This window comes from Ochotona curzoniae, unplaced genomic scaffold (genome assembly GCF_017591425.1).
Source record: "Ochotona curzoniae isolate NIBS_2020 unplaced genomic scaffold, NIBS_Ocur_1.0 contig_2321, whole genome shotgun sequence".
NCBI classification, from domain to species: domain Eukaryota; kingdom Metazoa; phylum Chordata; class Mammalia; order Lagomorpha; family Ochotonidae; genus Ochotona; species Ochotona curzoniae.
Window position 1 is genome coordinate 24,413,035 of NW_024465421.1, and position 22,068 is coordinate 24,435,102.

The 22,068-nt window shown below is 59.6% G+C and overlaps 3 protein-coding genes across 7 annotated transcripts; 2 read left to right on the forward strand and 1 right to left on the reverse strand.

The window, feature by feature from the left end:
- Positions 1–59: 59 nt before the first annotated feature.
- On the reverse strand, positions 60–2,273 carry NME4 (NME/NM23 nucleoside diphosphate kinase 4). Of its 2 annotated transcripts, XM_040973648.1 has the most exons (5): positions 2,193–2,273; positions 1,284–1,417; positions 899–1,000; positions 716–828; positions 60–396 (listed from the first exon to the last, which is right to left on the reverse strand). In XM_040973648.1, exons 1-5 carry the CDS (start codon positions 2,266–2,268, stop codon positions 276–278), a joined length of 546 nt encoding a protein of 181 aa, XP_040829582.1. In that variant the 5' UTR covers positions 2,269–2,273; the 3' UTR covers positions 60–275. The 2 variants fall into 2 exon arrangements, with proteins under 2 accessions (XP_040829582.1, XP_040829583.1); XM_040973649.1 differs by lacking the exon at positions 899–1,000.
- Positions 2,274–10,166: 7,893 nt separating this feature from the next.
- Positions 10,167–16,849, forward strand: PGAP6 (post-glycosylphosphatidylinositol attachment to proteins 6). Of its 4 annotated transcripts, XM_040973654.1 has the most exons (13): positions 10,167–10,278; positions 12,339–12,516; positions 12,607–12,799; positions 13,079–13,206; positions 13,331–13,599; positions 13,668–13,987; positions 14,516–14,606; positions 14,692–14,815; positions 14,890–15,026; positions 15,110–15,288; positions 15,364–15,510; positions 15,663–15,779; positions 15,917–16,849. In XM_040973654.1, exons 1-13 carry the CDS (start codon positions 10,167–10,169, stop codon positions 16,211–16,213), a joined length of 2,292 nt encoding a protein of 763 aa, XP_040829588.1. In that variant the 3' UTR covers positions 16,214–16,849. The 4 variants fall into 4 exon arrangements, with proteins under 4 accessions (XP_040829588.1, XP_040829587.1, XP_040829585.1 ...); XM_040973653.1 differs by having other exon boundaries at positions 15,110–15,510; XM_040973651.1 differs by lacking the exon at positions 10,167–10,278 and having other exon boundaries at positions 10,295–12,516.
- A 219-nt stretch (positions 16,850–17,068) lies between these two features.
- Positions 17,069–18,856, forward strand: MRPL28 (mitochondrial ribosomal protein L28). The gene is made up of 5 exons (XM_040974006.1): positions 17,069–17,418; positions 17,618–17,770; positions 17,850–17,984; positions 18,062–18,148; positions 18,426–18,856. The coding sequence occupies exons 1-5, from the start codon at positions 17,131–17,133 to the stop codon at positions 18,531–18,533; spliced, it is 771 nt and encodes a 256-aa protein (XP_040829940.1). The 5' UTR covers positions 17,069–17,130; the 3' UTR covers positions 18,534–18,856.
- Positions 18,857–22,068: the final 3,212 nt, after the last annotated feature.

A 22,068-nucleotide genomic window follows, 5' to 3' on the forward strand; every position in this document is an offset into this window, starting at 1 on the left:
CTTCCTCAGGGGGCAGTGTGCAGGGCATGTCACTCCACACTGAGCACACCACCCCGAGCTGACCACAGTGGACTTTAATGTCCCCATCGGCAGAGGGAGGCCGCTCTCCAGGTAGGAACCATGAGTCCCCTCTTGTGCAGGTGGGGGTACAGAAAGGCACCTAGATGGAGCTCACAGCACTTGTCTGGGCAGCAGGGGAACAGGAAGTGGCTGGGCGGGGCAGTCAGCTGCTGTGAGGGCAGGAGTCCCAGTTGACCCAGGTGGCTCGGCAACCCTCAGGAAGGGGCGGTGCTGTGGTGGTCCACGTCGGCCCAGCTCAGCAACTCACTGCTCTGGAACCACAGCTGGATCTCTCTCTGGGCCCCCTCCACAGAGTCACTGGCATGGACCACGTTCCTGTGCCAGGCAACAGGGGTCCTCACTTCAGTGTGTGCCCTCAGGGTCCCAGGGACAGTCTGCGGGGGCAGAGGTGGGACGTACAGCGGGGAGCTGGGAAGCCTGGCCTAGCTCGGGCCTTGACCTCCCTCCCAGAGCTTGCATGCCATCCCACCCAGGGACAACCTGGGGAGGCAGAGGTGACTACCACACAAAGGAGGTACTCCGTGGCCTCCACCATGCAGGGCTAGGCTGTAAGCCTCCACGCCACCCAGCACCCCGCGTCCTCCAGGACACCTGGACTCGGGCTGCCAGCTCAGCAGTAGGACCTCCACCATACCTGCTGACGTGGGTACTGAAGTCACCCCGGATGGTTCCGGGGGCAGCCTCACTGGAGTCCGTGTCCCCTATCATGGCCCTCGAGGCTCGGACCACATTGTGGCCCTCCCAGACCTGCAACCAACAGATAATAGTTGGTGAGGGGTGCTCACACAGACCCCCCTCCCTTAGCTGCCCCGCATACCATGGCCACCACAGGGCCGGAGCTCATGTAGCGGATGAGGGCCGGGTAGAAGGGCTTCCCTTGCAGGTCCTGGTAGTGTTCAACCAGGACACTCTCAGGCACCTGGGGGTGGCAGGGAAGGGGTGAGAGCTCACGGGGCCAGAGAGCCTTCCCAATGCCCAGCCTAGCCCCTCAGGGATGCCCCAGCCCCCGGTCCAGGACAGCCCCTCTGGCGTGCCCCAGCACCCCCGGCCCAGGACAGCCCCTCTGGCGTGCCCCAGCCCTCGGCCCAGGACAGCCCCTCTGACGTGCTCCAGCCCAGCCCCCGGCCCAGACAGTCCCTCTGGCATGCCCCAGCCCCCGGCCCAGGACAGCCCCTCTGGCGTGCCCCAGCCCAGGACAGGACCTGTAGCATCTTCATTCCCACCAGTCGGAAGCCCCGCCGCTCAAAGCGTTGAATTACATCCCCCACAAGCCGCCGCTGCACGCCGTCAGGCTTCACGGCCACCAGTGTCCGCTCCTGGGGCCAGGTGGGCCCTCCTTGAAGAGAGCGGGAGTCAGGACCACCTCTGGTGATCAGCTCTGGATTAGTGTGGCCCTGGGGGGTCTTCCAGTCTGTCTGAAGGCCTGCTTCCCTAAAAAGGATGGTCCAGCCCGGTCCGGGACCAGCGTCCAGAGGCCAGGGCAGCTGCACCAGACATGGACTCAGCCTGCAAAGTTGGGACAACCAGCAGCTGGCACGCTTTCCACAGGTAGGCCCCAGCTCAGGAGGGCTGCACCCCTCAGCTGCCCAGGCGTGAACCCATGAACCCCCTACTGGGACGGTTGCAGGAGTCCAGACTGGACCTTTGCAGACTGGAGTAAGGCTGAGGTCTGTCCAGCGTTCTCTCCAGAGGAGAACCCCTGCCCCTCCTGCACCCAGGGGCTCTCTCCTACAGGGCTCCGAGGGAGACCCTGGGTATCCCACAAGAAGGGCAGATAGGACCAAAGTGACTCCAGGGACCAGATTCCATCCACCACAGGGCGGGCAGTGGGCAGAAAGAGGGGCACCTACTATGTGCTGCCCAGCAGGAGAACTGAGGGCTGCCCTGTGGCTGGCAAGTTTGGGACTCAGAGAGGGACAGAGAGGGTGGGTGAACGACCTCCCCAGACTCCCTCATGCGTAGGGTGGCCAGGAAGCCCTGGGCTGCCTTCTGCTCCGGGGGCCTCAAAGTCCCCGCAAAGACGAGGCGACAAGGTGCCGGGGTGCGTCCCAGCCTGGTCCCCAGAGCCGGACCGTGCGCTCCTGCCGGCCAGAGAGACGGTGTCCACTCACCTGAGCCAGCGCGCACTGGTGCGCTCCGAGGGCGCAGAAGCAGCCGCAGCGCGGCGCGCCCGAAGAAGCGGTCCATGGCGCCCGCCGCCCGGCCGCTCGCCGGGGGGAAGGGGCGGCGCCGCCACCCGGGCCCGCCCCTGGGCCCGCCGCGATAGGGGCGCGCAGGGCGGGAAGGCGGAACGCTGTGCCTGACCGAGTTCTGCTTACCTCGGAGGTGCCGGCGGACAAAGTGGAGTTTAGCTCTCTTCCACCGGGCACGGACCCGCGCACTCCGCTTGCTCCGTCCAGGGAGGACAGCAGGCCCTGGCCCAAGCGGGAGCCACCCATCCACTACACTCTTGCCTTTTTTTTTTTTCCTAAGAGAGCGGGAGGTGTGCCATCCATTGGTTCCTTTCCAAGATAGCATCAATCAATGGCTAGTTAGAAACCAGGAGCCAGGAGCTTCCTCCAGGTCTCCCACGTGAGTGCAAGGTCCCAAGGCTTTGGGCCATCCTCCGCTGCTTTCCCAGGCCATGAGAAGGGAGCTGGAAGGGAAGTGGGGCTGCCGGTCTCCAATTGGGACCACTGTGGCATGCTGGCACTGCAGACGGAGGCCTAACGGGGTGCCACCCCTCAAACCCCATCCTGCCTTTTCTCGTATTTTGCTTTGACAGGGGACAAAGCTGATACTGCTGACCAGGCCACACGCATCATTGTGCCTTCCCCTTGGAGCCTGAGGGATGAGCTGAAGTCTCCTATCTGCCCAGTGGAGCCACAAGGTGCCTCAGCCACCCTGGCCCCACTCTGCTTTTGTAAATGGGACTGCTTGGTCAGTCCATTTGGGGCCATTCACTCATCTGCCGCTCCCCCTTCCTGCAGCCCTGCTGGGCAGGTTCATGCAGCAGTCTGCTACACTGCTTCCCCTCAGTTTCCTGGAATGTTCTAGGGCACAAATCAGGTCGTGTGGACACAGTTCACTCATCCTCCCTGCACTGTGTGAGTGCTCCAGCCGGACCCAGCTGCAAGGCGATGGAGAGCCAGCCCTCAGGCTGCTAGCCTGGGCTTTGCCTCACTGTCAACCACAGGCACTTACAAGTCCAAACCCCTGCTGCACATGCTTCTCACTCTATCCCAGTAGTTCGGACTTAATTCGTAAGTCTTCGATCACCTCAAGGTGTTTCCCTTTGTCCGTGACCACTTCTTACATGTCTACTGTTGGTTTAAAGACAATATGAGGGCCTGGCATGGTAGCCTAGAGGCCCTTGCCTCACATGTGCCGGAATCCCATGAGTGCCAATTCATGCCCTGGCCACCCTGCTTCCTATCCAGTTTCCTGCCTGTGGCCTGGGCAAGCAGTCAAAACGGCCAAAACCATGGGACCCTGTACCTGCGTGGGAGACCCAGAGGAGACTTCTGGTTCCTGGCTTCAGATCAGTCAGCTCTAGTCACTGGGGCCACATGGAGAATAAACCAGAAGATAGAAATTCTTTCTCTGTTCTCCTCTTCTCTGTAAACCTGACTTTCCAATAAAAATAAACAAATCTTAGAAAAAATATGATCTCTTCCATTGTCCATGCCTACAATGTCAGGATACACTTAAATAGCAGAATGCGGGCCCGGTGCGATAGTGTAGTGGTTAAAGTCCTCACCTTGGGAAAGCAGTTGAGGACGGCCCAAAGCCTTGGGACCCTGCACCTGCGTGGGAGACTCAGAAGAGCTCCTGGCTCCTGGCTTTGAATTGACTCAGCTCTAGCTGTTGCAGATTCTTGGGGAATGAATCAGTGGATTGAAGATCTTCCTCTCTGTCTCTCCTCCTCTGTGTATATCCGCCTCTCCAATAAAAATAAATAAATCTTTTAAAAAATGGCAGAATGCTGTACTTACGATTGTGAAGGGCTATACTATTGTAATATGTGGGAAACTAGTCAGGGGGCAGGGATTAGGGAGGGGAGTGTTAGTTATTTAAAAAGGGTGCGAGTTCTAGTTCTAGCTCATACGATATTACGATACTTTACGTGCAGCTAATTCCCGCAACCTGGTTCTTTACCGTGAGCTGAAAACACCAGACGCAACGACGTACCTTGGGAAGTTTATTCCAGCGGGGCAGGAAAAGGGGAAGGGAGACCAGAAGGAGGAGAGAGGGGAAGAGCAAGGAAGAGGAACCAAGAAGAGGAAGAGGGACAGAGAGAGAGAGAGAAAGAGAGAACCGCACCTGGGGGCCTTTTTTGTCTGCCAGGTGTGGGGCGGGGATTCGGAGGGATTGAGGTCAAGGCCCCAGGGGATTGGTGCCTGCAGGTGAATGCCTGGGGATGATTGGTGAGTAGGCGGGGTTGGGGAAGGGGCTGGGAGATTGGGGGTGGGATTCTTAGGTGGAATGCCAAGTTACATCTGATTGGTGGATGGCTGGACTGGCGCGAATTTCGTGAGCTGTGAGGAAGAAGAAATGGCTCAGGGTCCAGGGTGTGATAGTGGAATAAGTCCTTACAGGGAGAAGGAAAATCCTGGAGTTTATAGAACTGTATCATGGAATAATACAATTATTTAATACAATATAGTTAACTTTTTAAGAAGACAATGCGACAGAGAGGGAGGCAGAAAGCTCGAGCTTGAAGCGGATGCCTGGCTCTGTCTACAGGGCCACCAGGTCTCCAGGCACAACAGTTGGAAGTCGAGACTCCCCCAACACAGCAGGGAGGTGCTGACTTCCAGGGCAGCACAGCTGGATTTCCGGTGGTGTCCAGGCTGTCCTGGGGAGATACCTGCAGTGGACACAAGGGGCAGCTGCAGCTTCGAAGGACTGGCTGATTTCCTCCAGGGTTCGGATGGCCTGGGCCCAGCTGCTCACCCTAACCAGCAGGTGGAGATATTTCCTTGTCTGCCTTTCTCTGTCATTCAAATAATTAAACAAATCTTAACAACAACAACAAAAAATTCTGAGGGCCAGCGCTGTGGCATAGCAAACTCATCTTCCAGCTGCATTGCCGGCCTCCCATGTGGACACAGGTTCTTGTCCTGGCTGCTTCTGAACCACCTCCCTGCTTGTAGTCTGGGAGAACAGCCATGTGCTTGTAGCTCCAACCATTGCACCCATTTCAAGAGTGAGCTGGTGAACAACAGATCTCTATCTTGCTCCTCTCTGTATTTGTGCCTTTCTTTTTTTTTTTTTTTTTTTTTTTTTTTATTAATAAATTTTATTTTGACATTCTTTACATAGTTAATTAGGGTAAGAAGGTTCAAGGGCTACAGGAAAGTGGATAATACTAATATGTTTTCCATATTGTTACCTTCATGTTTAAAAAAAACTAAAAAAACTAAAAAACAAAACAAAAAAACGAAAAACCTCACTTGGGGGTCTGGCACTGTCGCCTAGTGGCTAAAGCCCTCGCCTTGCATGCACCTTGCTCCCATATGGGTACAAGATCTAGTCCCAATGGCCCCGCTTCCCATAAGCTCCTGGTTTCAGATCAGTTCAGATCAGCTCCAGCCACTGCGGCCACTTGGGGAGTGAACCAGCAGACGGGGAGTGAACCAACAGAAGAAAGATCTTTCTGTCTCTCTATCATTCTGAAAATCTGACTTTCCAGCATAAATAAATAAATCTTATAAAAAAAAAAAAGACTCAGATTCGGAGCTTGGGAAATGTGTGTGGAGTCGGTGTTAAAGACACAGACATTGCCACTTGGTGCCCTCTCGCCACAGCTCAAGAAGCTGGCCTTGGGCCCGGCGCGGTGGCGCAAGTGGTTAAAGGTCCTCGCCTTGCACGCCCGGGATCCCATATGGGCGCCGGTTCTAATCCCGGCAGCCCCGCTTCCCTTCCAGCTCCCTGCCTGTGGCCTGGGAAAGCAGTGGAGGACGGCCCAAGGCTTTGGGAACCTGCACCCATGTGGGAGACCTGGCTTCGGATCGGCATAGTATCGGCCCGTTGCGCTCACTTGGGGAGTGAATCATCGGACGGAAGATCTTCCTCTCTGTCTCTCCTCTCTGTATATCCGCCTTTCCAATGAAAAAATAATAAAAATAAATCTTTAAAAGAAGCTGGCCTTTTTTATTTACTCAGACACATCACAAGCTTCTACACAAATAACTAATTGTTCTGTTTTTACTTCAAGACTAAGGGGGCATGCACAGACATTTGGTCACTCCGTCTGCACTTCAGGGCTGAGCAGGTGCCCTGATTCATTCTTCAGCAGTAGCCATGGAGCGCCAGCCAGGAATCCAAGGCCAAGGCACATGCGATTACCTGCTACTCAGTAAAACATTCCTACGACATTTCTATTTCTACAACTTACCCATCATTTAATGGGAAAAATATGTCACAAGGGCAAAAAAACAAAAAAATCTAAGACAAAAGTTTCAAATGTTAAATTCCCTCTGCAACCACATAAACAATGAAACAATCAAAAGCATATTTCTTTAATCAAAGCATCCTTAATTTCTCTAGCTAAAAATTGTAAAAGTGGCTAGAACAGTTACATTTTCTATGCTCCAAAAAAATTGCAAAGACAGGCTAGCCTTTGAGATAACAATAACAACATTTATTGCCATAGCAGTTTCAGTTCACACTCCCCTCACTTGCGGCAAGTCTCTGCACCAAGGTCCCCAGGCCCCTCCCAGGAGCATGTCAACCACATGGCCCAATAAGCCCAGCTTGCCCAGAACCAGATTGTGGACAGGCATCCTCCAGGGCTGGGTACTGACCACAGCTGTCCTCCTGGGTCATCTTGGCAGCAGCCAGCTGCTCCGTGCACTAAAACCACAGCTTGGCCAAACCTCGCAGCAGCAGCCTTTGAACGGAGCTGCTGGGGCTGGATGAAGGAGCCTGCCTAAGTTTATAATAGAAGGAAGCTAGGGCTCTGTGAATTACCGGGGCCATCTGGGGGAACAGAAACATTTGCATAAGAACAACGCCCCACCTCGGGGTTGGTGGGGAAGGGTTTGGAATGCCGGCCAGAGGTCTGAACCTGGCAGTTGCCCAGAATGTCTGCAAAATCATGAGGAGTCCCCAGGTCTCCCAGGTCTCACCAGCCTTCCCGCAGCGTTCCCAGGTGCACAAGCAGGGAGCTGGATGGGAAGTGGAGCGGCCGAGACTGCACAGATGCTAGAGACATAATTGCTCTGCCAAGGCCCGGCCGTATAATCTGTCCCCAAGATGCCAGTTCCTTGGAACAGTCTTCCCTCTTGCTAACGCTGGTAAATGGGCCATCCACAGGCCTGGCTGTCAGGTAGTAAGGGGATCCCCCTGCCTTGGGGAGGCCCCACCCAGATTCCAGAGATTCTCCCTTGGCCTGTGGTCTTCTTCCATCATTAGTGGCTTCCGGCTCATGGGGGTGTCTGTTCTACTCCTCCTCCCCCTCCCCCCAAGAACTGGGAAGGCAGACAGAGACCCCTTGACTTTCCCGCCCGGGGTCAGAGTGCCTGCTGCTGGGTTCTCCCAGAGACCTTCTAGGCCTTTCCCTCCCCTCCACCTCAGCCCACATTACACTTGGTAGCCCATGCCCATGGCACTGCCACTGGGCACAGCTAGCGGCTAATGTTCAGCCAAGGGTCGCCCTGGCCCTGCAGGCTCCCAGGAATGCAGGGGCCTCTGCCCAGGGCTGCAGCACTTGCTTGTTGTGGGCTAAGAAAACGACTAGTGACTGGGCTCAGCTAAAAATATCGAGATTAATTGGACTTACCTGTATCCAATATCCTGCTAAATGAGGATGGGGGAGTATATAAGGCTAGGTGAAGGAGCAATAAAAGCGAGACTTGGCGGAGACTTCTACCATCACTGGTTTTCTGCCGGATGCCCCAGACCCTCTCCATGTCCACGTTACTGGTTACTGGCTCTGCTGCCTAGAGCACTTGCTGAACTTGTGGATCAAAGCCCCTCTGGGGCGCTCCCAAGCTGGCCACTGGCATTCCTGTTGGCGGGATTGGACGCCAGTGTTCTGTGACTGCTGGTTTCCCAGATGGCTCTTAAGTGTTGAATGCTTGATTTCGGGGCCCACATGGGAGTGCAATCAGTGAAGCCACCAGCACACCTATGAGCACGGGTTCTAGCCCTGGCAGCTCCACTTCAGATTCTGCTCTTGGTCATGCAGAGCAACTACACCAAACGGGGCACAGGCGGCCAGGCTGGCGGCACAATAGCGAAGTAGTTAAAGTCCTCGCCTTGAATGCGCCAGGATCACCATATGGGCGCTGGTTCTAATCCGGGCGACCCTGCTTCCTGTCCAGCTCCTTTGGGACCCTGCACCTGCATGGGAGACCCAGAAGAGGCTCCTGGTTCCTAGGTTCAGATTGGCTCAGCTCCAGCTGTTGCAGTCACTTGGGCAGTGAACCATCAGAAAATCTTCCTTTCTGTATCTCCTCATCTCTGTATATCTTCCTTTCCAATAAAATAAATAAATCTTACAAAAAAAAAAAACAGGATTGTAAATCCTCTGTGATGGGCACCACCCCCCCATACTTTGTGTCTTGTTTTTATTTTTAAAATATGTGCTTATTTATTTTAAAGATATATTTTATTTTTATTGCAGTTAGATATACAGAGAGGAAGATCTTCAGTCCACTGATTCACTCCCCAAGTGGCTGCAATGGCTGAAGCTGAGCCAATCTTAAGCCAGGAGCCAGGAGCCTCTTCCTAGTCTCCCACGTGGGTGCAGGGTCCCAAGGCTTTGGGCCGTCCTTGACGGCTTTCCCAGGCCACAAGCAGGGAGCTGAATGGGAAGCGGGCTGCAGGGATTAGAACCGGTGCCCATATAGGATTCAGGTGCATGCAAGGCGAGGACTTTAGCTGCTAGGCTACCGTGTCAGATCCCTATTTATTTATTTAAGAGGCAGAGTTAAAGAGAGGGAGGATAAGAGGCAGAGAAACAGCTTCCATACACAGCTTCACTTCCCAGAGGCCCAAAGAGCCATTCCCGCGGGTGCAGGGCCCAAGCGGTTTCCCAGGTGTGTGAAGGTGCAATGGGTGGGCTGGAGCACCAGGTAGCCCTGAGACTGGGAAGGAACCGAGGCCTTCCCACTGGAGGAATTCATTGCCCAGGTCCCTGCGACTCTGGAAAAACTGTCTTCTAGAGCTTTCCTGGTCTCCTTCCCGAGGATCCAATCTTTGAACTGCCAGGAACCTGCTGGTGGTGGGGGAGCGGTGAGCAGCTCCTGCCGCCCAGGGAAGAGAATGTTCCGTGCCTAGTGTCAGAAGCGCTCATTTGTCTTTTGAGTATCAGCAGCTTCTGCGCCAAGGCCAGCCTCGCCCCTTCCTGTGACACGCCCATGGATCCATCCTGCGACCCTCTCCCCCGCAGGGAGAAGTCACAGGCGCTGCCGCAAGCGTCTCCTGCGCGGTCCAGCGCCCCTTCCGCCCCTCAGGCCCGCGACCACTGCACCCCTTTCCATCCCGCCTGACTGCCCGGTGCGCTCCATCGCCGCACCCGCCCTGCCCTCTGCCCCTTGCCCCTCCATCTGGCACAGCCCTCGTGCCTGGTCCCGTGTCCCGCTGACTCGGCCGCGGGCCCCTCCGTCCGCTTCCCACCTGCGCCCGGCTGCGCACTCCCCCTCCCACCCGAGCCCCGCGCCCCCGCCCACCCGCGCCCCCGCCCACCCGCGCCCCCGCCCCCCCGCGCCCCGCCCCCGCGCCCCCGCCCACCCGCGCCCCCGCCCCGCCCCCCGCCCCCGCCCCCCCGCGCCCCGCGCCCCCGCCCACCCGAGCCCCCGCCCCCGCCCACCCGAGCCCCGCGCCCCCGCCCACCCGCGCCCCCGCCCCCGCCCACCCGCGCCCCGCGCCCCCGCCCACCCGAGCCCCGCGCCCCCGCCCCGCCGGCTGCCTGGGGGCGGGGCCGCGCAGGCGGAAGTGCCCGGGGCGCCGGCGACTGGGACCGGCCGGGCCATGGGAGGCCGGGACAGAGGCTGCGGCGGCGGCGGCGGCGGCCGCACTGGCGGCGAGGGCTGCCCGGGCGGCGGAGGCGGGCGGCCGGGGACGCGGGCCGGGTAGCGCCGGCGGAGCGCGCAGCCATGGGCCGGGCTGGCACCGGGGCCGGGGGCGCGGCGGGGGCGGTGGCGGGGCCGCTGCTGCTGCTGCTGCTGGCTCTGCCCCGGTTTGCCGCGGGCGACGGCGGGAAGAGCGGTGAGCGAGCGCGGACCCGCGGCTCGGGCTGGGGGCGCGCGGAGCGCCGGGGGCGGGGGCGGATTGTGACTGAGCCGGGGGCGCCTGTGCGCTCACCTGGCGCGGGCGAGGGGTCCCGGAGCGGGGCTCCGGAGCGGGGCTGGTTGCTTTCCCCTCGCCTCACTTCCCGAGACGTTCAGGTCCGGCCCGACCTAGCTGCGCCTGCGGGTGTCCCCCCCCCCCCCCCCCCCGTACCGGGGAGGCACGACGGGCCGGGCTGCCGGGCACCGGGAGCTCCGGCGCCCACTTTCGACAGCGACCCGAGCAGCCCGGCGGTCCGGGACCACTGGGGTCCAGCCTGGAGTGGGGGGCGCGGACTTGCCAGTGTGTCTGTTTCATCTCTCTGCTTGCCGGTCAGGTGGCTGGACCAATGAAGATGCTGCTTTACCGGGTCCAGCTCGGGGATGAGCCCGTGGCCCTGGCTGTCCCTCCCGTTGTGCTGCCAGCCCTCCCTCCCTGAGCTCTAGTTTCTTCCCGGGCTGTGCCTCCTGGTTTCCGAGCTTGGCACCACTTCACAAGAAAGGCAGCTTTCCCAGAGGATCGAACTCCTGATTAAGTTGCTCCCCTGGAGCCTGCTGCCCTGTTTTCTTCCTCCCTGGGAGCAGCAGGCTCCTGGGTCACTGTGGGATGGGCAGTGGACTTGGTGACCGGGTGGGACGCCTGGCGGGAGCCTTGGGGGCTGTGAGGCTGGCAGCTCCTTGGTGCCGAGTCTGCAGCAGGTGCATATCCTGGCCCGGTTCCCAGCACAGGCTGGGGTTTGTGTCTATGGAGGGTGTGTTGTGGCAGCAGGGATACCTGGACCTGTCTCTCTAACCCTTCCAGAGGTCAGGGGTGGCTTGGGATCACTGAGTTTCAGGGTGGCTGCAGGGACAGGCTGGGTTCTGGTTAGCAGATGTGTGATCTGCAGGCGTGCCCAGGCTGTGTGCTCAAGGGCAAAGAGGTCCTGGCACCTGCCCTGGGGGCGGTTAACGCAGCTGCTGGCAGAGCTGACATGCTTTCCTGGGCTTTCCTGCCTCCCCCATTCTGTCCTGTGCAGCCTTGGGGCCTTCAGCTGCTAGGTGTAGGGGCATTTACCAGGGCGGCCTGGAATGAATCCTCAGTGGACCCTGATTTTGCAGACGTTCTGGGCAACTGCCAGGTTCAGACCTCTGGCCAGCCTTCACTGCAAGCTTGACCAGTGGCTGACCGGGCCATCTGGCAGCTCTGGGGGCCTCTGGGGAAGGGGTCAGCAGGTTGGCAGTAGTGCCCGCGCCCTCACAATGGGAGGAGGGAGGCTTCCTGGGTGGCCAATCCCTGCTTGCTCCGCAGCACATTCCTGTCTCCAGAGCTGTACTGCTCATTAACCTTAGCAGGAGGGCACCTAGAGGACATGCTGTCCCCCTCAAACAGGACCCCGGAAGAGTGCAACAAGCCTGAAGCTGTCCAGGGCCTCAGGCCTGAGTGACCACAGGGTCTGGCAGCACTAGTACTTGAGAACCCCACGGGCAGTTGCTGACTCCTCTGGGCCATGCTGCGGGTCAAGATCGCCCCGTCCCCACCTCCATGCGGCACTTTCTGGGAAAGCAGCAGCTTGGACTGGGGCAGGCTGGGTGCTGTGGTTCACCTGAGCAGGCCTCCACCTCGCATCTGTCCAGGAGGATGGCCTAGGTGGCCACTGTGCCAGGCTGTGAGAGGTCCCGAGGGGATGAGATGGGAGATGGGGTGTCCTGGGAGGGCCTTCCAGGCTGGCAGCTGGGGGCGGGGGGCTGTCAGAGGCTCCCTGTGTGGCGTTCTTGGTCAGGGGAGGCCAGGTGACTGGCAGCTCCTGCCAAATGCAGAGCAACAAGAGGATGCCCTTTTGCGCTGTGGACTGTGCCGCAAGTGGGAAGGCTCTGACAGGTGTGGGACATCTGGGCCAGAGGTGCAGCAGGTCCTCTGGGTGACACCCAGGAGCTGCGGGGTATGGCAGGGGCTCTGGGTGCTGGGAGAGTGTGGAGGCGTGTGGGGCCCATGGGGCCCGGCTGACACAGCGTCTCTCTCAGAGCCCGGGCTGGTGTTCGAGCACTTTTCACAGGCCCCGCAGAAGCTGTCAACCTACAGCTGGTACGGCAGCGCCAGGCTCTTCCGCTTCCATGTCCCTCGTGACACCGTGCTGCTGCGCTGGCTGCTGCAGGCCTCCCAGGACAGCGGCCTGGCCTGCGCCGAGATGAACATCACTGTGTGGGTGCCCCTGGTCCCTGCAGGCAGCACTCATCACGGCCACCCAGGAAGGCTGGCTGGTGCTTCACCCAACCCCTCATTTGACCACAGGCACTTCCGCCACGGTGCCCCTCCTGTCATCAACCCACTGGACACCAGATTCCCGGATGACACCTTGGTGCCCCAGTCCTTCTATGTCAAGATGCTGCTGGGCAATGCCTCGGTCAACATGTCCCACCCAGCACCCGGGGATTGGTTTGTGGTCGCCCACCTGCCTCCGTCCTCCCAAAAGATTGAGGTGAAGGTAAGGTGTTGCCTTTCAAAGGTGGGGCCTTGGCTACCCCTTTAGCCCCTGCCCTTTCCCTGCCAATTCAACCTCACTGATCTCCCCATTCTGCATACCCAACACACGCATGCATGGACACATGTGCCAGTGTACACACATGCCCCATTCCGTTGCAGGGCTGGGTCACCCTGACACCACCCTACATCCCCACTCAACCCCAGTTGTGTCCTCATTGGTGCCTGGCCACCCCCTGCGCCCTTCCCATTCAGTGTCCCTCCTGTGTCTGTCCTCACCCAGGGCTTCGTCCCCACCTGTGCGTACGTCTTCCAGCCTGACTTGCTGGTCACACGGGTGATTGAGTTCTCCATCATGGAGCCTGATGTGCCTCTTGCACAGACTCTCTTCTCACACCCCAGCTACCTCAAGTGAGCAGGGTCCCCTGGTCAGGTTGGGGGGTGGGTGCTCTGCCAGTGGCCCCAGCCTCCTGGTCGGGTGCTGTGGTGGTGCCTCCGTGTCCTGCCAAACTCTCGGAACCCCCCTTCCCACCAGAGTCTTCATCCCCGAGTATACCCAGCAGCTTCAGCTGGAGCTACAGGGCTGCACATCCAACCAGAGTGGGGGCTGCCCCGTGCGTCTCTCTGTGGGCTCGGCCACCTCTCCTGGCAGCTTCCAGAAGATGCTCTCGTGTGCTGGTCCCAACCCATCCTGCCAACTGCTGCTAGCCTCTCCACCCTGGGACCAGTGGTTGCATGTGATGGCCGAGAGTCTGGCAGGACCTCGTGCATCTGTGGCTTTCAGTGCTGTTGCTGTACTTACAGGTGGGCTGTCCTGGGGGTGGGAGCCTGGCTCTGCTCCCGACCCCAGGTTGAGCCCCTTGTTCCCTCAGCCTGCAGGCCCTGGACTGTGCCCTTTCCACCACTGGTGCAGAACCCCCTGAATCAGAGTGGGAACGCCTCCGCCAGGCAGCTGACCCCGGGGCCTGGTGGCCAGGAGCTCGCCCAGGCTGGCAGGGCAGGCGGTGACCCGTTCTGCCTGCTGCACTACCCAGTAGTACGGGAAGACCTGGACGTGATGTCCGTGCGTTTCCAGCCCCTGGACGGCATCATGGTGCTGGTGCGCTCAGGCATGCCCTCGCTGATGCAACTGCGCCTCAACACGGGCATGGACAGCGGGGGCTCCCTCACCGTCGTCCTGAGGGCCAACCAGGTACTGTGCCCCATGGCAGGCAGGACCCTGAGTCACTAGGGCAGCTGGTCCTGGTGGCTGGTCATGTGAGGGAGCCTGGTTGGACAGAGAAGTCCTCCATGTGAAGGATCCTGGAGAACTAGGGGTTCATCTCTGTAGGGACAGGCTGGGAGACCTTGGGGGGGACATCTGTGTGAGGGAGCCCGGGTGGCTGGGGGGACGTTCACGTGAGGGAGCAGCTGGGGGGACATCCGTGTGAGGGAGCAGCTGGGGGGATGTCTGCGTGAGGGAGCCCGGGTGGCTGGGGGGGGACGTTCACGTGAGGGAGCAGCTGGGGGGACGTCCACGTGAGGGAGCAGCTGGGGGGATGTCCGCGTGAGGGAGCCTGGGCGGCTGGGGGTAGAGGTTTTGTGGGGGAACAAGTGGGATCCTGGGATTGCCTTAGTGTCAGATTCTGGGGCTGCACCTAATGCAGGCTTGGGCAGGAGGTTGCAGGACCGCGGCTGGGGCCAGAGCCCTGGAGCTGAGCTTACCCAGCCTGCCCTGCAGACAACCCTAGCCAATGGCACCTTGGTGGCAGCCTGCGTGACCGTGGCCTCGCCCTTCCTCAGCTTCAACACCTCAGTCAGCTGCACCACAGGTAGAGGACTGGGTGGCCTCCGGGTGCAGGGCCCTGCGGGCTCCCTTTGCTGCCTGCCACCCTTGATGGGCCCTGTGTCCCACAGCCTTCTTCCAGGGCCATGCCTTGTCGCTGAGCCCCTCCTCGTACTCAGACAAGCTCATCATCCCCTATCCAGAGACGGCCACCTGGTACCTTTCCCTGCAGCTCCTGTGTCCCGACAGCCCCCAGTGAGTAGGCGGGGGCTCCTTGGGGTGGCAGCCTTGATGTGCACTCCTACAGCTGCGCCCCAACCCATTTGCAGGGACTGCGAACAGGTCATGCTGCCTGTGGAGACCTCCGTGTACCTAGAGCCCTGCTGGAATGACTGTGGGCGGTACGGCCAGTGCCTGCTGCTGCGCAGACATGGCTACCTGTATGCCGGCTGCAGCTGTAAGGCAGGTGAGCTCTGCCGTGGCCCATCCGCCCAGCATGTCCCCCACCCCCGGGGCCCCAGCCACCCTCAGCCACCCCATTGCCCCCAGGCTGGCGCGGCTGGAGCTGCTCGGATAACAGCACTGCACAGACACCAGCCCAGCAGAGGGTGGCTGCGCTGCTGCTCACACTTAGCAACGTTATGTTCCTGGCACCTATTGCCGTCTCGCTGCATCGTGCCCTCCTGGTTGAGGCCTCGGTCTACTGCTATACCATGTTCTTCTCCACGGTAGAGTATGCGGTGGGGGCGGAGAGGGACAGGGGGGAGCTGGGCCCCTGCTCATGCCCCACCTCTGCCCCCCAGTTCTACCATGCCTGTGACCAGCCAGGAGAGGCCGTGCTGTGTATCCTCAGCTATGACACACTGCAATACTGTGACTTCCTGGGCTCAGGCGTGTCTGCCTGGGTCACAGTCCTCTGCATGGCCCGGCTGAAGACTGCCCTGAAACATGTGAGTGGCCACCGGGCAGGGCAGCAACTCTGGGCCCTCTGTGTGGGTGACGCCTGTGGGGAGCTGCAGGATGGATGCACTCATGAGACCCCACCCCCCAAGGCAGCACCAGAGGCTCCCATAACCTGTTGCCATGCCTGTGTCTCGCCCAGGTCCTGTATCTCCTCGGCACACTGGTTATTGCCATGTCCTTGCAGCTGGACCGCAGGGGCATCTGGAATATGATGGGGCCCTGTCTCTTTGCCTTTGTGATCATGGCCTCCATGTGGGTAAGCCACCAGGCCTGGTACCACTTCACCGCATGGCCATTGCTGGGAGGTCACCCCTGTTCCCTGGCGATACATGTGTGTCCCTCCCTCCACTGTGACACCCCTCCTGTGTGTCCCTCCTGGATCCTTGCTTCCAGGTGTACCGCTGTGGACACCGGCACCGTTGCTACCCTACATCCTGGCAGCGTTGGGCCTTCTTCCTCCTGCCGGGCATCTGCATGGCCTTCGTGGGCATTACCATCTACACATCAATGATGACCAACGACAACTACTACTACACCCACAGCATCTGGCATGTCCTGCTGGCAGCCAGCGCCGCGCTTTTGCTTCCGCCCCGTGACCGGTGCGCTGAGCCCTGGGCTTGCTCACCCAAGCTCCCCTGCCACTACCAGATCTGCAGGAATGACCGGGACGAGCTGTACACCGTGACATGACGGGCTGTCCCTCTGCGTTCCCATCTCCATCCAAATAAAACTGCCCAGCGCTCTCATGCTTGCTTGCCTGGCCGGTGTCCCCCCCCAGGTGCCCGCTGCCCCTGGGTGCGGGGAGTCAGCCGGTCGGCGCTGCCCGATCGATGGGTAGCACTGTGGGCCAAGAGCCCCTCTTCTCTGAGAAGCTGTGCTGGGGCACCCCCACCTGAAGGCTGCCTGCTTGGGGGAGGGGAAAGGCAGATGGGCACCCCGGACCCTTCCCTGAAGGCACAGTGCCCCCAGTCAGCGTGCCTGGGGAGGGGTCGCTGCTGCCGGCCAAAGGGCAGCCTGTGCCGAGGGCTCTCCTGCTGGCCTTGCTCTTGGCCACCAAAGCATTTTCTAGGCTTGTACATGAGAAATATTACACATACATATAGATATATGGGGTGTTCTGAGGGGTCAGAGATTCCAAGACGTTCAGATATATATTTATGTAGATCTGATTTCGCTATAACTGATGAATTTAATATTCTGTGATTTTTTCTTTTTTTTAAAATGAGAATTTTGAATTAAGAGTTTATTTTGGTGCAAGAAGATTTTAAAATCAATGTGTAGATTTTTGTATATTGTGCATTTTCAATAAACTTCTCCAATACTCCCTATGAGGCTGGACGATCACCCTTGTCAAGCCCAATCTTCACCTTCATCCCGTGGGGCCAACACGGGGCGCACTTTTCCTGGAGCGGGATGTTTTCCAAGCCGCTAACTACAGGAAGTGTGTGGGGGTAATGGGCAGATGGACTAGTGTAGCAGCCAGTCAGCGGCGGGAGGCGGTGCGAGTTCCGGTTGCGGCGGGGCCGGCGGGCGGGCCGGCGCGAGTTCCGGTTGCGGGTCGGGGTTGGGTTCCGGGGTCCCGGTCCCGATCGGGGCGGCGCGCAGCCATGCCCTTGCACAAGTTCCCGGTACACCTGTGGAGGCGGCTGCAGCTGCGGGAAGGGATCCGCGCCCGCCTGCCCGCGCACTACCTGCGCGCTCTGGAGGACACGCGGGAGCCCACTCCCGTGCATTACCGGCCCCACGGGGTCAAGTTCAGGGTCAACCCTAGGAACGGGCAGCGGGAGCGCGTGGAGGACGTGCCCATCCCCATCCACTATCCGCCCGAGTGCCAGCGAGGGCTGTGGGGCGGCGAGGGCTGGATCCTGGGCTACAGATACGTGGGGGATGACAAGGTGAGTGGGGAAGACAGGGCGAGGGGCGAGTGCTGGGCATGGTGTCCTGGGGGCTGGACTAGGGGGACGACAGAGCGAGGGGCTAGTGTTGAGCATGGTGTTCTCAGGGTTGGGCTGCAGGAGATGAGGTGAGGGGTGAAGGCCTGGGATGCTGGCTTCAGGTGGACTGCTGCCCTAATTGCTGTCACCCCCTCCCTAGCTGTCCAAGAGGGTGAAGAAGGTGTGGAAGCCGCAGCTGTTTGAGCGGGAGCTGTACAGCGAGATCCTGGACAAAACCTTCACCGTGACGGTCACCATGCGGACCCTCGACCTCATTGACAAAGCCTTTGGCTTCGACTTTTACATCCTGAAGGCAAGCGGTGTGTGGGGAGGGGAGCTGCCTGGGGCCTGCCGGGGGTGGGAGAGCCCTGGCCTCATGGGAGCCCCTGCAGACCCCCAAGGAGGACCTGTGCTCCAAGTTCGGCATGGACCTGAAGCGAGGAATGCTGCTGCGGCTGGCCCAGCAGGACCCCCAGCTGCACCCGGACGACCCCCAGCGCAGGGCGGCCATCTATGACAAGTACAAGGTATGGCCTCATGCCCCCTTCATCCTGGGCCCCAGGCTGGGCCCAGGTCCTCACGGAGTCCTCTGTCCACCTGCCAGGAGTTTGTCATCCCAGAGGCTGAGGCTGAGTGGATTGGCCTGACACTGGAGGAGGCCGTGGAGAAACAGCGGCTGCTGGAGCAAAAGGTGGGGGCTGGTGGGGGCTGTGGGCCAGGAGAGGGGAGTGTGTGTGTGTGTGTGTGTGTGTGTGTGTGTGTGTGTGTGTGTAAGAGAGAGAGAAGGTGGGGGCTGGTGGGGACTGTGGGCCAGGAGAGGGGAGTGTGTGTGTGTGAGAGAGAGAGAGAGAGAGAGAAGGTGGGGGCCATGGGCCAGGAGAGGGGCGTGTGTGCCGCCTCAGCCCCCTGGGTGCTTGGCTGCTCCCCACAGTGTGCCAATGCCTATGGTGACCCCATCTTCCCTTCAGGACCCCATTCCACTGTTCAAGGTCTACGTGGAAGAGCTGATTCAGAGGCTGCAGCAGCAGGCACTCTCAGAGCCCGCAGTGGTCCAGAAGACGGCCAGCAGGAAGTGAGCGAGCAGCAGGCTCAGCTGTCCTCAGTGGGCCCTTACGCTGTGGACTCACTCAGAGCCTGGGCTGATTGAGGGCCGCCTGTGGACAGTGAGTGGCTCCCACACAGCTCCCTGGGCTGCAGTGGGCTTTGCTGAGGCCGGGGACAGGGCCCCGTGCTGCTGCCTGCAGAGAGGGAGCGAGTAAAGCTTGAGCCAGGCTGTGTGTGCTTCTCTGGAGTTCTTGTCGAAGGTCCCGCACCCACAGCCTGCTGTGTAGGGGCTGGCCGCCCATCCAAGCACTGGACATCGGGGTGGAAGTGTCCTGGGGCACATGAAGGATGTGCTAACCCCTACCACTTCCGCTTCCCTGCATATTCTGGAACATTCTCAGGATCAGAAGAGTGGGAGGCAGTGGCCATTTGTGGACAGCTGAGGGCACTGTTGGGACAGGTTGTCAGCGGCCTGCAATGGGTGTCCCCATGAGGTTTCCAGCTGACCAGTGGCTGTCCCATGCCTTCCCTGCCTGCCAGCTAGGGCATCCACATCTTGCCCAGAGCACAAATGGAAGATGAGGTAGACGCTTCTAGGCCCAGGATGTGAGCCCTGGCTGCAGAGGAGCCCAGGGTCCCCTCCCCAGCCCTCACTCTGCGCTGGATCCAGGTCACTTCAGGCTTTCTACCTACCCCACCCATGGCCTGCTCAAGGGCACTCGGGGCAGTGGCTGGGTTGCCTGCATGAGCCATCTGCTGCTGCATTCCCCAAGTGCTGCAACAGCCTGGATGAGGCCAGGCCAGAAGCTGCTTCTGGGTCTCCCTCTTAGGTACAGGGTCCAAGCATTTGCGCCATCTTCTGCTACCTTCCTAGGCCATCAGCAGCAAGCTGAATTGGAAGTGGAGCAGCTGAGACCTGCAGGATGCTGGGTGGCATAAACCCCTGACTTGAAAGGTTAAGAGCCCTGAGAATGGAAGAAAAAAAAAAAAAAAAAAAGGAAGCCCCTCTCCCCTACACATAAAACAGTAACCAGATTGGGCCAGACCCTGAACAGGCTGGGTCAGCAGCAGTCTGCTGCCTCTAAGGTTGGCAAGATGGGGCCTGCTCACATGGGTGCAGACTTGTATACATGTGTTCATGCCATTGGCACACCTGCCAGCTTCTTGCTATATCTACTCCTGCCTTTGGGAGTGCCACTTGTTCAAGTTCTGCAGCCACTGGGGTGCAAGCAGTAGGGGCTGTTGACAGCTCAGTTTATACCATTGACCCCTGACCCTGGGGTCTGACCATTGACCTCAGACCCTGGGGTCTGATTGGCCCCAGTTCTCAGAGGCCAAGAGAGCGCAGATGTGTATCCCAGAGACCAGCTGTAGGAGTGTGTGGGCCTTCATGGTGTGTGTCCCATTACTCCATATAGGGGTCAGGGCCTGCTCAGGTGCATGGAGGGCACCCTGCACCTTAGTGGGGTCTTCCTAGAGCTCTGTACCCTGGCTGTCTCCACCTTCAATCTGTGCTACCCTCTGCCTTGCCCATGTAAACACTGCCACCTGCCTACAACTGGACCTTTTTTCTGGTTCTGATGCCCACCATGCTGTGTCAGCAGCAGGGGCCCCTGGCCCTGGCCGAGCTCCTACAAAACAGCCCTTCTCACCCTTGGGCCCAGCAGATGGTAGCTCTGGGCCAGGCCAGTTGGAGGGACCCTGGAGTCAAGTCCAGGATGCCTGCCAAGCAACACCTATGTCAGCTCCAACCAGCTCACCAGGACCCCCTGAGTGTGTAACCTTGGGTTCTCCTGGTCTTCCCTCCTCAGTGGCTATTTGAGCCCCCAGGGGTTGTCATTGCTCTGGTGGAATGACCTGGCCCATCTGCTGCTGCCTTCTCACATGCATCCACAGGCCGCTGCATGAGAAGTGGGGCAGCTGGGACTCAAACGGCACCCTGTGAGATGCCAGCGTTGCAGGTGGTAGCTTAACTGCACCACTTTGCCAGCCTCCTCCTGAGGCTCATAGAAGGCTTTCCCAGGTGCCTTGACTTCTGGAGTGTGTGGACAGGTGAGCCATGGTCCCTGTCCAAGGTGATGATGATACTCCCCCTGGCCGAGAAGCAAGGCTCTTGGCACACCAAGGAAAGACCCATCCCTAGGAAACAGGACCGGGGCGGGTCTTACAAAGGCACGTCTGTGCGTCTACAGGCAGTGGTTCCTGAGAGGGAGTGGACTGGTCAGCTGGCACAGGGAAGGCAGCTGTGCATGGAGAGTCCTCCCTGCCCTTCAGCCCCTGGGGCAAGCCTGACCTGAAGTCCTTTCAGGAAGGGTTGCCATGGGGTTGAAGGGACACTGCTGCTGTCATGGCTGGTGGGAGGTGGTCAGTGCAGTAGTTGCAGTTAGGCCAAGAGAGGGCCCAAGACCCTCCACACCAGGCGTGCATAGAGCACACACCCAGACCTTCAGCAGCTGCTGTGCAAGCAGCTATCATGTGGCCACGCCCGGCTCACCCTCCAAGGGGACCCTGGCATGGGCTCACTGGTGATGCCACCTGTGCCCCAGCCGGCACAAATGGCTCAGGGGTGGCTGTGTCTAAAGGGGCTGGTTGCTATGGTTACCATAGGGTTTCGAGGCCGTCATCTGGTCCCTCCCTCAGCCAATCGGCAGTGGGAGCCTGAGCTGCAGGCTTCTGCCTCCCAGCCACACAGTGGCCAAGCAGGGACTGGGTCCTGGAGTGGCTCAAAGTGCTCGGTCGGACAGCCAAGCCCATCATGGCGGACAGCGGGATGCAGGCAGGTGAGGTAAGCCGCGTGGGTGGACAGCCGGCCGGGTGGACAGGTGTGCAGGTGGACGTACCCCTGGCGCCCATTGTTCTCTGGCTGTAGCCCAGCCCGCCCTCACTCGTGGACCTCTCCCCAGACATCCCGAGGTGGGGGTGCAAAGACAAAGGCGTGGCGCAAAGCATTGCGGACCCCCAGCCTGCCTTGGTGTGCTGGCCATCGCTCCCGGGGCTGGGCGGCAAGCTCTGTCAGGTCAGTGCAGTTTAGGAAGCATTGTGATTTTCTTTTTTCTTGAGAAAGAAGAAGAAAAAAGCGGTAAGAAGAAAAGAAAATGTCTACCTATAACAGGGCGGCCTACCGGGTGGATCAGTTGCCAAATCCCATTACTTGGAGCCCAGAGGACAGGCCCTGGGAGAGCAGCTGGGGTCTGGGGACTGGCCAATGGCGTTCCCCTTGGAGATGAAGGGGGGCACGTTTGTGTGATGTGTATGCATGTGAACAGGAGTGCATGTCGTGGAGCCAGCGCAAGCGACATGCAACAGCAGGCTACAGCCTGCCGGGTTCCTGCAACCTGCCACTGTCACTTCGCACACTTCTCATGTCCCTGCAATGGCTGTGTGTGATGCATGTGGATGGCTGTGGGGCAGATGGGCTGGGCTGAGGGAGTCTCGATCCATGGGAAGGTGGTCCTGTGCGGGCTGAGTGCTCCCACCTGCATCTTTGCCTTCTCGGCCCAGCGGGAGCCATTGGGGAGTGCAGCCTGGCCATGGGCAGTTGGCAGGACAGAAGCACAGGCCAGTAGG